Raw genomic sequence first — 15153 nt, forward strand, 5'->3', positions numbered from 1 at the left:
CTAGCAGGTACTTTGGAGAACACTTCACCAAAGTAAAGACTTAGCAGACTTTTAGGGACTTTAAAAAAACCCCAAACTTGCAGGACAAACATGACTATTTAGTAGGACAAGCAGAAACCCTTTGCTATAGCAAAAGAAGGCTTTCCTGCTCACTTTTGTTCCAGGAAAAGGACTCTGCCCAGGTCAAAATTTAGGAAGATTCAAAGATTTTATCATATGTATTAATTTCCACTTGCATGCAGGTGACTGCAAAATATTTGCTTAGAAAATCTGACTGAAAAATCCCTTGCACCACTTTAAAGGCACATGAATAAAACCCCCAAACAACAGGAGAAAAAAAATGGTTTGAAACTTGTCCTAGTCAGCTGCTGAAAGGTCAGACAACTGGTTGTTGTTTGCTTTATCTGGGATGGTTTATAAGAAGCCAGATTCTGCCACCCAGTGGAACAAGGAAGATTAACCCAGTTCTCATGGAAATCAGGAGCAGACTGTAGCCCCAGACACAAGGATGCATTGGGGTTGTGCTCGTGTGATTGGCTCTAGGACTGTACAACTCATCCTCCCCAACAGGAGACTGGAAATTAAAGGTGAGAGATGGACACTGGTATGAATTAAATATTCCCAGCATTTTCAGGATGCACTGGGAGCAGTGCTCCTCCAGTACAAGCTAAAATCCCACTATTTTTAAAAAGAATTTGAAAAAGCGAGGCACTGAGAAATGATGCACTGTAGGCAGCAGTACAGATGGAGCTCATGGAGCAAAGCTCCCCATCCCTTGAACTTGACACTGGCCTTCAGAGAAACGAATTTTCTCTTGCCTAAACACTGAACTGCCCCAGCAGACAACCCACCCCAGCTCCTGGGGTGAGCTCTTGGGATGGAGACGGCATGGAGACACAGAGACAGCAGGCACCATGGGAGTTCAGGAGGCACCCACAGGAGCTGGGTCCAGACTGATTCAGAACCTTGACCCAGCGAACAATTATCCCACCACAGCTGTTGACATCTTTCTATACTTCAGAGTTGTGTGGGGCTGAACAAGACTTGGGTGGAGACAGCTTGTCCCCAAAATGATGGAGCCTTTGGTCTTGCTGCCCTGTGGATTTGGGCTGCCTTGGTGCGTTTTCCTTGCAGTTGCAGTACGCAAACCCATACCCAAAAATCATCCAACAGGCCCCATCTGTTTGTCCACTTCTCCTCTGGTGTGGTGCCTCCACAGATAAGCGATTACATGGCAATTTCAAGGGAGACAACTCCATGCACACTACTCTTAACCCAAGCAGACACGCTGAAGATGCACTGAAGCAGCTGGTGGGACCGCGGTGGCCACACGTGTGCGTGGTGGCACGTGTGTGTGCCAGCCTGTGTAAACAAACAGCCCCAGGGCATTGTGCTCTGGCTGTCAGGACACACAGCGTGCTCACAGCGGTCCCACAGCGCACGTGGCAGCCAGGGGGGCTGCAGAGGACGCCAGCAGAAGGGTCATTGCGGTTCCCCAAAAAAAGGCACCATTTTTTTAACATTGAAAACACAAGATTGGCTCCTTGGAGTGGAATGCATGCATGGTTCATATACACTTTGCAGATGGTAGGTAGGCTCTGTGTTTCTCTCTCTCTATATATATATGTATATGTGCATGTTTATATTCACATAAGTGGCACCAGAAGAGTCACCCTTGAGTACTCAGACATTAGTGAGGATGTTACTGCTAAGCAGCATCACAGCAATGGTTCCAGGGAGATCGTTTGACCTCCTGTTGCCCTTGTCCTGGAGGTGCAGCGTGTGCACCGACTGCCGGTCGCTGGGATCCCCCGTGAGCACCACTTGGCCCAAAAACTCGTCGCTTATCAAGTTGTGGTTCCAGATCTGTGGAAACAAAACAGGGATGAGGGCAGCTCCTTCAGGGATGCAGCCAACCTCCATGAACTGGAGAGAAGGGGTTACTGGGGACATGCCCTGAGCTGAAGCCAGGGAGGTGGTGAGGTGTGGGGGTGTCACTCTGGTAGAGAGAGGGGTGAAGGACATGCCTTTACCAGATGTCACCGTGGTGGTGAGAGGCTGAGCTACATTAACTAATGATGCTCAGCCTGGGGAACAGATCTGCCATGGACAGTGTGAGGAGAGGGCAGGGGGCCCAAGTGAGAGAGGGTCTCCATCCCTCAGCCCACTGCCTCCCTGCCAGGTACCTGAACAATGATGGGTTGTCCTGGCTTCTTGCGGTAGAAGAGCCCTTTCACATCGAATTCTGGTGATACTGTGTTCTTCTTCACTGGAGAACGAACCTTCTGTCCTTCACACTTGATGATCACATAAGGATCAGCTCCTGAGGACAGAAAAGAGAATTTTTTTCTTTGTTGTAGGTTGTGTAATTCCTTTTTTAAAAGGAGTTCTTTTCCAGGGGTGTCATGCAGTACTTTGCCTCCATATGGATGTCTGCCAAAGGGTTTGTCACACCCCAGATGATGTCCATGGAGCTCAGCTGTTTGGCTCAGGTTTAATTCTATTAGGTGACATTGTTTCTGGGGAGCAGGTGCTGGTGGCATGCTATGAAGCTGGGGAAGGGTTTGGATGGAGCACAAGTCTGATAAGAAGCAGCTGAAGGAGCTGGGGGGGCTCAGTCTGGAGAAAAGGAGGCTTGGGAGGACCTTATTGCTCTCTACAACTGCCTGAATGGAGGATGTAATGAGGTTGGTCTCTTCTCCCAGGAAACAAGCAACAGGACGAGAAGAAAGGGGCCTCAAATTGCACCATGGGAGGTTTAGACTGGATATTAGGAAAAACTAATTCATCAAAAGGGTTATCAAGCACTGGAATAGGCTGCCCAGAGCAGTGGTACAGTCACCATCTGTGGAGGAAAATAAAAGATGTGTACATGTGGCACTTGGGAACAGGATTTAGTGGTGGACTTGGCAGTGCTGAGTTAAAAGTTGGACTCCATGATCGTAGAAAGCTTTTCCAACTGAAACAATTCTATGATTCTATGAAAGGGCTGCCTTTCTTGTCTCCATATTCTACAGGAAGACTCCTTCATCACCCCAAACTCTTTTGACCACAGCACTAAATGCTTCATGGAAGACATCATCCTACTGAAATCTCCTTTCAGAATTTACTCTCCTAGAGGCAGGTAAAAATAAAACCATGGAGAAGGGAAAGAGGCTCACACAAGGAAATACCAGATGGAGGATAAAGTTGGAGGACCAAGTTCACATATTACCAGCCCACAGCTGGAGGGGACCTGAGCTTCCAGGCGAAGGAAAGAGTCTCTCATTAGTGAATACTTTCACCTTGCCAAACAAGTGCTTCTTTTGGGAATTTCAGTAGAGAAAGAGCTATTGCTATGGAAATCTAACTGCCAGAATGCATGTTCTTACCATGAACTTTAGTGGCTATGATGGAAACACAGACCAGTTGGATGAGCTTTCTTGTCCAAGGGAAATGTGGAAATGAGGAGGAACAAACAAACCCCTTCTGAGGGCCAGGGATTTTGATTGCCAGACCACCTCTTTGCTAACTTCCTGTTTGCAAGGACCTGGCTCCCCTGGTGAGAGACAGCTGCTGATTTCACAGCTGTTTTTCCAAATTACCTTGTCTTTTGGGATGTCCCATTAAATACTCAGATTCCATCAGCCAGAGCCAAATTCCTATCTGTAAATCACTATTTCCAAAGTAGTGTATAAGGCCTGGCCTGTGACACGTGAGAGATGCCACTGCACTGGAAAACACCAAACACACTGTTGGTGGTGGGAGCTGAACAGCTGGAAAACAGCTGGAAGAAAGCAATTCCCAAGGGGGTTTTGTGGAAAAGATGTTTTATGACTCCAGAATCCACACGTCTTCTTGTCTGAAGGAAAGATAAACCTCCTTGTTTCTGTGAACACTTCAGAGACCTTTGGCTACAGATTTCCCTGCACTGCTATGGGTGACCTGTTGTGAATAACACAAAACCCACCCACCTGCCTAGGGTTAAATTCCCTCCCGAAACACCAGATAGGGTATAAGGTATATTTGTGGCATGTGATAAATAAGCATACTTGACTAGTCCTTGCTTAAAAAAGATCCTCCTCATTACTTTCAGGGATATAGTGATAGGCAACCCTGATAATAATTACTGGGCGAAAAAAAGTATCATTTTAATTGGATTTTATTTAGAGTTTTTAATTTTTCAATTTTTATATTTTAAATTCAGCTTGAAAGTGTTTGACTAAATCAAACACAATTTGACTAAATCTTGCCACAATTACCACATATCCTTGACTCAGGAAATGGGGGAGAAAGGCTAGGATCTGATCTATTTCCATGGTGGAAAGGTATTTGCTTCTGTAATCGTAGCCTCTAGACCTTTTATCCCCTAGCAATCTCCTAGTACAAGCCATCACTGCCACTGGGTTTCCTGGTCCAGAGGCAGACAGAACATGGGGCTCTTGCCATGAGCCTCTGTTTGGCTGCAGGGCACGGGGAGGTATGGTCCTGCTGCCATCTTCCATGCAGGAAAAGTGATGGATGTCGGAATTGATCTAGATCCACACTATCCCAAAGTGAGCTAAATTTGGCATACCCTCTGCTGTTAAGACTTTTATCCAGGTTCCAGTGATGAATACCACACATCAGGCTCGTTCTCTGTCCTTCTAACTAAGAAGCCTTTAAATACAATTCCTGACTTTTACAGCTGTTCATACCTGGGAGAAAAGCTTGGGTTGTTACAGGACCTCTGCTAAGGGATCTGGGGAAGTTTTGGGAGGGTCTCAGGTAACAGTCTAAATATAACAGCTCCCAGATCATGTCCACTGCAAGAAGTGAGTTTAGCTCTCCATGGACTTTCTCCTCCTCTGGTGTCTGAATCAAGCACGTTCACAGAAAAAAAAAATCTGAGGATATAAAATCCAGCAATGTCCCGCTTCATAAACCACTTCTCAACTCCTCCGGGGCCAGACAACAGGCAGGGAAAGACCAGTACCTCCTTGGGAGTCCTGATTCTTGAGCCCAGCTGCAGCAAGGACATGGATCTGGGATACTACTTGTGGGTAGCCACAAATCCCACTCCAGCAGGTGTGTGGTGGCTCATCCAGTGTCAGCTCTCTGCAAGGAAAAACACACAGCTTTTGAGAGGTGCCCAGTCTTATCCCAAAGAATTTGGTCTGGCATGATGAAGGACTGTACAGGCCATTCATTTAAGTGAATGAACTCAATGAACTTTGACTGATCCTTGTGGGTCTCTTTCAACTCGGAATATTCTGTGATTTTGTGACTATGCACTGTCCACTGTCAGACTCTGTTCCCCACTCCAGTCTCCTCAACCTGCGTTTGGGATGCCCTCCCATGTCATGCTTAGAAGCAGAGTGGGAACTTCTCTGCATGTCTGTGGAGATACCTGTAAGGATGTCCTGTCTCTTGACCACCCTTAACAGAAAGCCAAAGAGCAGCTGCAGGCAAGGCTACGACCATTCAGGAAAACCACAAATCAAAAGCACAGGTCTCTCTCCAAAGAGCCAACTCCTCCCCATCCCTGCTCCTGCTCCTTACCGGCAATCTGAAGGCACGTCTGTGAAAATCCTGAGAAGGAACTCGCCTTCATGACCAGGGTCAAAAGTGGTGGGGATGATGACGTAGCGGCCTTCCTTCAGGTCTGTCCTCAGGAAGACGCTGCGGGAGTTGATGTAGATGGAGCTGGCCACCTTCTGCTGCAGTGTGTGCATCCGGTAGTTCCTATTCAACTCCACCTGGGCAGAGACCACAGTGGATTGTCACTGGCTGAAAAGGTACTGGGATCCACCATGGGGGAGGAAAGATTGCAAGGACTGAGTCCACAGTGCCAGGAGATGTGGAGATAGGAGAACCAGGAAAAAGGGTCCCAACTGTGCTGGGTGGAAAACAAGTGTGGACGTGGCTCGCTCAATTCTTTTGACTCAGGGACTCATCTCTTGCATCCCAGCTTAACACTGTGGACCCAGCAAACAACACATAATGATTAGTCTAACAGATTTCACCATTTGGAGAGAAAAGACTAATTGTTGCTGTTAGCAAGAACTGCACAGAATCACAGAATGGTTCTGGTTGGAAGGGACCTTCAAGATCGTCTGGTTTCAATCCCCTGTCATGGGCAGGGACACCTCCCACTAGAACAGGTTACTCAAAGCCACATCCAGCCTGGCCTCAAACATTTCCAAGGATGGGGCATCCAAGCTTTTCTGGGCAACCTGTTGCCCATGCTGTCCCCTTTGATATCCCTCTTCCTCTCTAGAGGAGGGCAGGCTGTGCTGATGGCACCCCACAAGCACGCTGATAATGCTTAAATGAACCATCTGGTCATGCAGGACTGGTGCACCACTCCACAACCAGCAAATTTACAGTGGCATTCAGGCCAACATGCAGGAACCCCAGCCTACCTTATGGATATCAAAGCCTATGGCCAAGTTCTCTCCTTTGCCCTCTTTGCGACTGGTCCTTTTGGGCTTCTGCTGTATGGAGATCAGCACTTCATCTTCCGCCTTCTTCACATCAAACACATACTAGAAGCAAAGACTGTCATGGGCAGGGACAACTTATTAAAGGTAAGGAAAATACTTATTAATATAGGATCCCTGGACATGGGTGGGGGTGGATTTAACAGATCTAACATCAGCTTCTCCCAGTCCACCTCCATGCAGGGACAGCCTGGCTTCAAATGGCTGATACAGAGCTGGAAGCTGGAAACAACTCTCCCACATCCTTGATGACTTCTGCAACAGAACTGACCATCCTTCAACTGCTTGTTAGATGAAAGACTCAAAAGGACCTGGCTCATGATCGTGAGAATCCCAGTTCAGAGAGGACAAGACAATTGTAGAATCATTCATGCTGGAAAAGACCTCTAAGATCACCCAGTCCAACCCTTAACCTAGCACTGCCAAGTCCACCACTAAACCATGTCACCAAGTGCCAAATCCACACGCCTTTTGAATGCTTCCAGAAATGGTGACTAAACCACTGCTCTGGGCAGCCTCTCCTAATGTCTTCACCCTTCCTTAAGAAAGAAGTTTTCCCTAATATTCCATCTAAACCTCCCTGGCACAACTTGAGGCTGTTTTCTCTTGTCCTACCACTTGTTACCTGGGAGAAGAGACCAAATCCCATCTGGATATGATCTCCTTTCAGGTAGCTGTAGAGAGCCATAAGGTCCCCTTGAGCCTGCTTCTCTCCAGAAAAGTTTGTTCCAGGAGATGAACTTCAAGATAGAAGGAAATGGCTCTACGGGCTACACCTGTCCTGGTAAATTTAACAGCATCAAAGTTTCGGTCCAAAAACTGGAGTTTGGTCATTCAGACATCCAGATTGCTGGAAATGACTCCTGACCCTGTTTGACTGGAGCCGGCCAACCCTGTGGTACAGTTTGTTTTTGCCTTGTGCCAAGATGCTCTACACTAAGCACTTGGATGCAGTCTCCTTGAAAGAGGGATAATGTTAATAGAGTTGTCCTCGATGCTGGGCGTGCTGTGCCAGAGAATTGCCATAAGCACAAAAAATATATTAGAGGCCTGGTAGTGTTTCAGCCTTCTAGGTCCCTGTAGGAGAGTTAAACACTTGGAAGCACACGTGAAGGCTCCACAGGCCCTCTGCCCCATTACTCACCTGGGGGTTCTGCAGAAAAGTGTCCTTGTGGTTGATACAGCCTCCGGAGCGGTTTTTCAAGGGGTCACTGCTTCTGGTCCATGCCCCGTGTAGCACTGCCTCCTCCCAGGTCTTGTGGATGCTCAGGTAGGAGGTGTTGATCAGACGGCACTTGATGATGTCCGTGAAGTATTTGCAGAAATCTTCAAAGGTCATCCTGAGTCAGGAAAGGGCAGAACTGGGTTATGCTGCTTCATTCCCTGGAAAGGTACACTGCAGGGATTTTCTTGATCACCTGTTAGAGAGTGTGGGTTGTCTCTGATGGCTGATGAGTAACAAAAGTTATTCATCAAATATTTCCAAAAGAGATAGAGATACCTTTCTCTATGCCTGCAGTAAATACTTCTTGAGTTCAAACAACAGATCCCTGTGTTTCGGAGTGGGAGAAGTAGCACAGTGGCCCTTTCACCACACAAGAGTAAATGTTGTACTGAAATATTCCTGTGTGAAGTCAGCACATTTATGACAGGTTCTCCGTACCCTGGTGAAATGGTTTGGCCCAGAGTGGTGCCTTGAAAGAGGACTTTGCAATTCCAGGGCCATGGCATCAAAAGCTAACATCCATGAGCTCAAGGAGGGAGCTTCATTAGAGATCCTATGGCTTGAAAGCCTGTTTTCTCTGGATAGCTGTATGCATAGAAAAGATGTACATGCTCCATGGGGTGGGAGGATGCTGTGGGCATGGCCTGTAGCGACAAACCCAGAAGGGACTCACCAGAACTCTCCATCATCTTCCACTGTCATTCCCATCTTCTCTCTCTCACTTTTACTCACTTTCTGCCACTCCTCAGAGCTGTGGGAAGACACCAGGATCATTACTCAGAGGTAAGGGACACACAGGAATTTGAGGCACAAGGCCTGTATGAAGGCAGTCCCCATGCTGCTCTGGTTAGGCCATCTGCCAAACACAGGGGAAGTGCAGCATGGCTTGGAACTTCAACTTCCTTCCTGACCAGTGGAGTTGAATCCAGTCTGGCAGGGTTTTATTTGGCCTTACAATCACAGCCCTATCCATAAAGATAACAAATTTGACTCTGGCCAAAGGCTCTGGTTGCACCAGCCTGTGGTTCCTCATCTCATCCCCAGCCATCACAGCAGTCAGTGGTGGCAGAGGCTGATTCTGTTGGGTGCTCATTTTGCTGGAATAAGACTGGGAGCACAAAGGTGACCTATGAACATCCTTCACTAGTATGAATGAACATGGAATCACAGAATCACAGAACGGTTTCAATTGGAAAGGACCTTAAATATGATCTCATTCTAATCCCCCTGCTATGAGTACGGGAATGTAGCACCAGATCAGGTCTCTCTCAAAGCCCCATCCAAATTCTCCTTGAGCACTTCTGGGGATAGGACATCTGCAGCTTCTCTGAGGAGCTGTGCCAGTCCCTCACCACCCTCACAGGGCAGAATTTCCCACTGAAACAAGCTGTCCATCCCAACTCACGTGTCACTCCAAGGGCCGTTCCACTCCCGCTCGCCCCACGGGTTGCGCATGCGGATCATGTCCAGCTTCTCCGACTTGAAGAAGGACAGAAGGCCGTGGCCCAGACGGACCTTCCGCACGTCCGTCACCGCGTATGCGTGGCCCTTCACCAGCCCGCAGGCCAGGCGAGCCTCCATGTCAGCTGCTGATGTGGCCTGGCAGGGGGACACAGACAGCGCTCAGACCAGGGAGACATGACCACCTCTGCGGGGGCTGGGAAAGAAAGCAACTCAGATTTCCCTGCAGGTTTCTTTAAGCCAAAAAGAAGAGCATCAGTAGTCAGGGAGAAAGCCAGGTGGCATGTCTCAGATCCCATTTTCTATGCTGCATTCCCTCTTCATTTGCTTCATGAGGTCTCTGAGCTCTCATACTGGCAACTGATAAAGCTCATATATTGGTTATACTGGGAGGTCTGGAAACCAGCATTTGTAAAATGCCCAGATGCAGACAACAAAATGCCTTTCTCTGGAGTGGATCCCCTCCTAGCCTTTAAAAAGTGCTAGGATCAAACTGGGCTCTCGGACATAGCAACAAGGAATAAAGAGTTTCGACATTCAGGATTCACTCCTTTTGCCACATCTAGTGCCACCATGATATTTTATGAAAATCCCTTTGCTAGGATTTTCTCCTGAGGAGCTGAGAAGCCTCAGAAAAGAAACGTGAACAATTAGCTATCTGATGGCTGTGGAATGTGGTTTGTGGAATTGTTTACCAACAGGCGCATCTTTGATTGGGCCATGTGAGTTGTTTCTACTTAATAATCAATCAAAGATCCAGCTGTGTCAGACTCTCTGAGAGTCACGAGCTTTTGTTATCATTCCATTCCATTCCTTTCTAGCTTTCTGATGGATCCTTTTTCTCTACTCTTTGTAGTATAGTTTTAGTATAGCATTTTAATATAATATAATATCATAATATAATAAATCAGCCTTCTGAAACATGGAGTCAAGATTCTCATCTCTTCCCTCATCCTGGGACCCTCGAACACAACCACAATCCAGAAGTCGGAACCCTTGGCCACAATTTATCTGATCTATTTTAGAAGTTTATGACTGCGTAAGACAACTGCATCCTAAAACGCCATTCCCATGGCACCATGACCATACTGGTAATGTTTCTTACTTTGATGGAGCAGCTGATGAGGCCTCCCCTGTTGTGCACCTTCAGCACGCGCTCAAAGAGGAGGTTTCGCTTGGCTTCATCAGCGATGTAGTCCCCTTCGGTCAGGTCGATCGGTTCCGAGACCCCACCAGTGAAATCCACCAGGGCATCAGCTGTGTTGCCTCCATCCAGGGCCTCATAACAGCCTGACAACCTGAAAGAGGGTGGCAGGTATGGCACAACAGTGGCCTGGCATTTTAACAGGTGGGGGATGATTTTTGGGGCAACCTCAAGAATGGAGATTTGCAGTTGAACTTCAAGTGGGAGAGGACAGGAAACTAGGGTGAAAAGATAGGACCCACATTCCTTGCTGCACTCTTGCTGTCATAATGTAAAAGGAACTTGAAATCTCTAGAATATGTGTTACTTAAAGAATATGTGTTACTTAAAGAAACATTGAAGGGTGTTTTGCTTTGAGGGTAAATTAGGGCTGGAGAATGGGTTTTTTCCTTAATGTTTGTCTGTTTGAGTCATGTACTACTTCTCCACAGGAAAGATGTTGTTTCCACTGCTGCAAACCAGCTGGTGAATGAACAGAGAGGAAAAACAGAGTGCCCAGGTCCCAGTTTATCCTACAACTGCCTGGGTACCTACTTGGCATAAGCTTTCTCCACCAAGGCACACCAGAACTCATTCCTGGAGTTGGAGTGGCAGTAGATGAGCTGATTGTGGAGGGTGGGCAGGCGGTCATCGATCACCACATCCAGCCACTGACCGAAACGCCAGAACTGGAAGTGGAAGATCCCCACGTAGCTCTCGGGTTTCTCAGGGTTCCACTCCTGCTCCTTCCAGTCTGGGATGACCTGCAAAAGAAGAGGCACATATACCCAAATTATTCTTTTTTTTCCTGGGATTGACTCTCATCCTGGAACTAATGCAGACAATATCAAAGACAAGGAAGAATATGAAGGGGATGGACTTGCTTACAGTCTTCTGGGGCCAGATTTTAGACCTGGTTCTGCCAATATAGACTAGATTAACATGTACTGGAACAGCTTAGACTTCACTGTCCCTTGGAAGGTGGAGTTAAAGACTTTTGTCCTCTATCTTCTAACCCTACCCTGGACATCTGCTGCCATCTACTTCTGTAGACAGGCTATTGGAGCAGTTGAGTTCTTTGTTGAACCAGGTATGGTTATTTTTATGACCATGTCTTTTGTTTTTTTTTAGTGTCAATAGGGTACTAACAAAGGGCACCTTCTTTGAGTCTCCCGCTTGATTCTGGTGTGACTTGACTGGCCCAAGAGCAAGTGTGGTATTCATCTACCTGGTGGAAATGCACAGGCAGCAGATACTCTGCATGAGCCTACTCTGCTAAGTAAAAGTGGGAAAAAACAAGATCCCTATTCTCTCAAGGTCTCCATTCTTCCCTGTCAAGAACTGCTACACTCACCCAGGCAAGCACAGGGAGATGATTTGATGAAAGGTGGAAAAGAAGGCCTGAGTTGAAAGAAGCCCTAGAGCAGCTGAGGGGTCAGAGGAGGCACAGGTTTGGTGTCACTGCCAGCAGGACAGGCACAAGCAAAGGGGAACTGCCAAAGTCCACAGCCTGTCATAGCTGCAGGCAGCACCAGCTCTGCTTCAGATGGAAAATTCACCCAACAGCTGGGACAGAAAAGGGCAGAGCCAGGCACAGATGCTACATGTAGGGGGATCTGCATCTTGTTTGGAACCAGGATGCAGAGGCACACAGTAAGGAACTACCACACTGCAGTTTAGCTTTTGCTGGGGATGGAGGCAATGTGGTTTTACTGCCTGGTCAGGGTGGGCGTGAGGCCACGTGTGGTTACTGCAACTGATGGCTGACAAGGACTGACTTACACAGCAGCAGCAATGTGACTGACTGCCCACACCCCTGCTACTCCACTCACCTGCTCCCAAAGGATCATGAGCTCAGTGATAAAAACCCCAAGGTGTGCATGCAAGCATGCATTATGTTATGTTATTATGTTCCAATACACCAAATAATACTTTCCTGTGTAGAGCTGAGCATGTTGGGGTGGGATAGGAGAGGACACAGCTACATTGCATGGAAAGAGCCTCTTCAAGAAGTGACATGGTGAAACACACCTAACCACCTTTACTGTGCACCCTTGTCCACTGACAGAGCTGCTTTTCTTCTTTTTATTTTTTTTGGTCTGCTGTCACAGAGCAGGAATTGTACAGAGAGAATTCCCTCTGAAGAGCTCCCCCACTCCTTAGCTACTAGCAATGATCCAGCCCAGGGCTCTTATTGCTCCTACACTGAAATATTAATGATGCCATCAGCCCTGCTAGCTCACAGGCACTCTGGAGTCATCTGGATCAATACAGGCAGAGCAGACAAAGCCATGAAAAAGAGCCACATTTGGAGGCTTTGGTGTTTTATAGGAGTGCTAACAACTGTGTCCCAGAGTCCTCTCTGGAGACTGCCAGGAGAGGTCAGCCAGCCCTCCATCAGTGCCCATTGATTCCCTCCTGACTGGAGCTCATCCTAATGAATTGTCATAGAGGGCCATTGTGGTAATCAACTCGCTATTAATGTGGGCTTAGAGATGATCCCAGCATTGATTAGAGGCAGCTTGTCTGCCAGAGCTGGTAGTGACAGCTTCCAGCTGGCTGGGTTTGAGACTTGCTCCTGCTGTCACTGGTGGCAGGACACACAGGTCCCCACCATCCTCCTCATTTCCCCACTTGGAGACAGCTCTGGGAGCAGCTTCCACCACTGAAGGCAGCAAAAATGGTCAGCTTTCATCCAGAGCAGGCTCAGGAGCAAGGACTGGCTGTTCTCTACACTGACCCAGGAGAAAATGAGAGGAGTCTGATCTCCACAGGTGTTCCCTGCTGGAGAGTATGCCACGGACCACCCATCCCAGGATCCCACAAGACCTGCACTCAGCTTGGCTGTGTGACACTGGGGTACTGGGGAAACCACATTCTCCTCCTTCACCCAGCTGTGCTGCTTCTTCCTGAGGGGTTCACAAAATCTGGACCTGCAACACCATATAGTGTGACAAATTTACAGTGAAAGGCTTCAGAGACAGGTAAATTGGGAGCTCAGAAATGCCAGGCTGACCTCCCTAAGCTGATTTAGGGCTTTTTACAATTTTCTTAAGAGTGGCTAATTAAGAGAAAATGTACCTGTGACCCTGGAAAAAAAAAACTCCCTGATTAGAAGGAGAAATTGGTACATGTCAAGTTGTCCAAGCCTTCTGCTGAGAACTTGCCAGTTCAGAATAAGGAGAGAGGCACCCAGCTGTTCCAATTTGCTGAGTGGTACAGACTGGGATGAAATTCCCCTGGGAGATGGGACAGGGTGATGTATCTGAAAGTCTTTATGGGACGCTGAAACTGTGTAGGGATAGTTTCAGTGACTGGTAAAAAGAGGCTCATCTTCCCTGCAGCAGAGAGAGATCACACTGGTCCCCTCACCTCCCTCCCCAGTTCTGAAGGAAACAAGGATCCACCTGAGAATCATTTCCCCTTCTATGCCCAGCTTCAACCCCCTCTTGACCACAAAACCCTACTCAATATTCCATGAAGTCTTTCACACCAAGAGAGAAGAAAGCAAATGTTCATCTCATATTTTACAGGAAGTTAAAAAGGGCTCAAGAATACCAAATTGAAATTTGGTGCTTTATTGCATGCAGGATTAGGGCAGCTTCCAAAGGGAGCATGAAGAAGACACAAACAGCCTCAGTCCTTAAGGGGAACCCATTGTTTAGGCTTTTATTTACTATTTACTTTTATTTACTGCTTTTTATTTACTGTGGTACACCAACACCCAGCGAGATATCTGCAGCAAGAACTCTACCCTAGCAACGCAGCAATGGCATATTGTGAGACTTGGCATGCAATAACCCCTTTGGATGTTGCCAGTGGCTCCTGTTATTTGGTCTAAAGTGGTTTGTAGTCAGGAACTCTGCTCTAGGATGTACAAGGAGGGGTTTTCTATGGCAGTCTGCTAGGACCCTAGAGGTGTGTTTGGCCAAGCAGGGATGCATCCACTTTTCTTTCTACTCACCGAGTCCAGCATTTCTTGGGGTCTAAACAAAGATACCAACTTGTCTGGCAATGGCCATAGGAATGGCTGTAGGATTTGGTGGTTACTGGGCATTTGTTTTGGGGAAGACTCAGAGCTCCCACCATCTCTCCAGCCAGTAGCTGACCTGTTTTCTTTCTCCTCTCTGCCTGGCATAACTTGTCCATGTCATTTTATACACTGCTGTTGGGCTGGGGAAGGCATAGGGTCTGCATCTCTGGAGGTTTTGGAGATGTTGGACTCTTTTTGGGGCTGGTCTGCATAAGTTTGCAGGCCACAGGTACAAAGTCACCTTGCCCTGGCTTTCCCATCACTGCTCTCTCCTTACTCATCTTGGGAAGATGTCAGGCTGCCCCTTGAGGAGTACTCACACACACCTGAGTGCAATCTAAGCAGAGGACCAACTGTAATAATACTTAGCTCTTTCAAGGGACTTTTCTATCTGTGTGTCTCAGAAGCTTCATTGAAGTACTCTCCACTTTTTGGTGGAGGAAAAGGAAACATCCAAACGTAGTAGTTTACTTGCAGTCATAGGGCAAACTGGTCACAAAACACTCTGCTGTTCCAATACTTATAAATGTACCACTCCTCTCTGCTCCCGTGGTCACCCAGACACCCTTCCCTGTGTTTTAGAGGGCAGAAGACACTGCTTTTCAGGGACAGAAGCAGCAGGTTCCTGCTCTGTGGCTTGCAAAGTGCTCTGCAGCCTCATGGCTCTCTATAGACACTTCAGAGTAAATATTTTCATGGGTGCTTTAAGGACAGAACAAAGCACAAATTAGCTCTGCTGCAGAAGACTCACTGCTGGCCTAGGCTGCTCCGAGCTGCTGGCTCTGCCCCC

At 47.5% G+C, this 15153-nt stretch overlaps 1 protein-coding gene across 1 annotated transcript in view; it reads right to left on the bottom strand.

The window, feature by feature from the left end:
- Positions 1-1502: 1502 nt before the first annotated feature.
- The window catches only part of CAPN5 (calpain 5), a 50311-nt gene continuing 36660 nt past the window's right edge, over positions 1503-15153 (bottom strand). Inside the window, exons 4-13 of the mRNA XM_041461938.1 lie at positions 10886-11094; positions 10253-10445; positions 9092-9285; positions 8360-8437; positions 7606-7801; positions 6384-6506; positions 5521-5717; positions 4955-5076; positions 2187-2323; positions 1503-1866 (exon numbers count right to left, since the gene is read on the bottom strand). Of these exons, the coding sequence (XP_041317872.1) occupies positions 1684-1866; positions 2187-2323; positions 4955-5076; positions 5521-5717; positions 6384-6506; positions 7606-7801; positions 8360-8437; positions 9092-9285; positions 10253-10445; positions 10886-11094 (1632 nt within the window). The 3' untranslated portion in view covers positions 1503-1683. The remainder of the gene's footprint in view (positions 1867-2186; positions 2324-4954; positions 5077-5520; positions 5718-6383; positions 6507-7605; positions 7802-8359; positions 8438-9091; positions 9286-10252; positions 10446-10885; positions 11095-15153) is intronic.

This window comes from Pyrgilauda ruficollis, unplaced genomic scaffold (genome assembly GCF_017590135.1).
Source record: "Pyrgilauda ruficollis isolate IOZ18807 unplaced genomic scaffold, ASM1759013v1 scaffold158, whole genome shotgun sequence".
Taxonomy (NCBI): domain Eukaryota; kingdom Metazoa; phylum Chordata; class Aves; order Passeriformes; family Passeridae; genus Pyrgilauda; species Pyrgilauda ruficollis.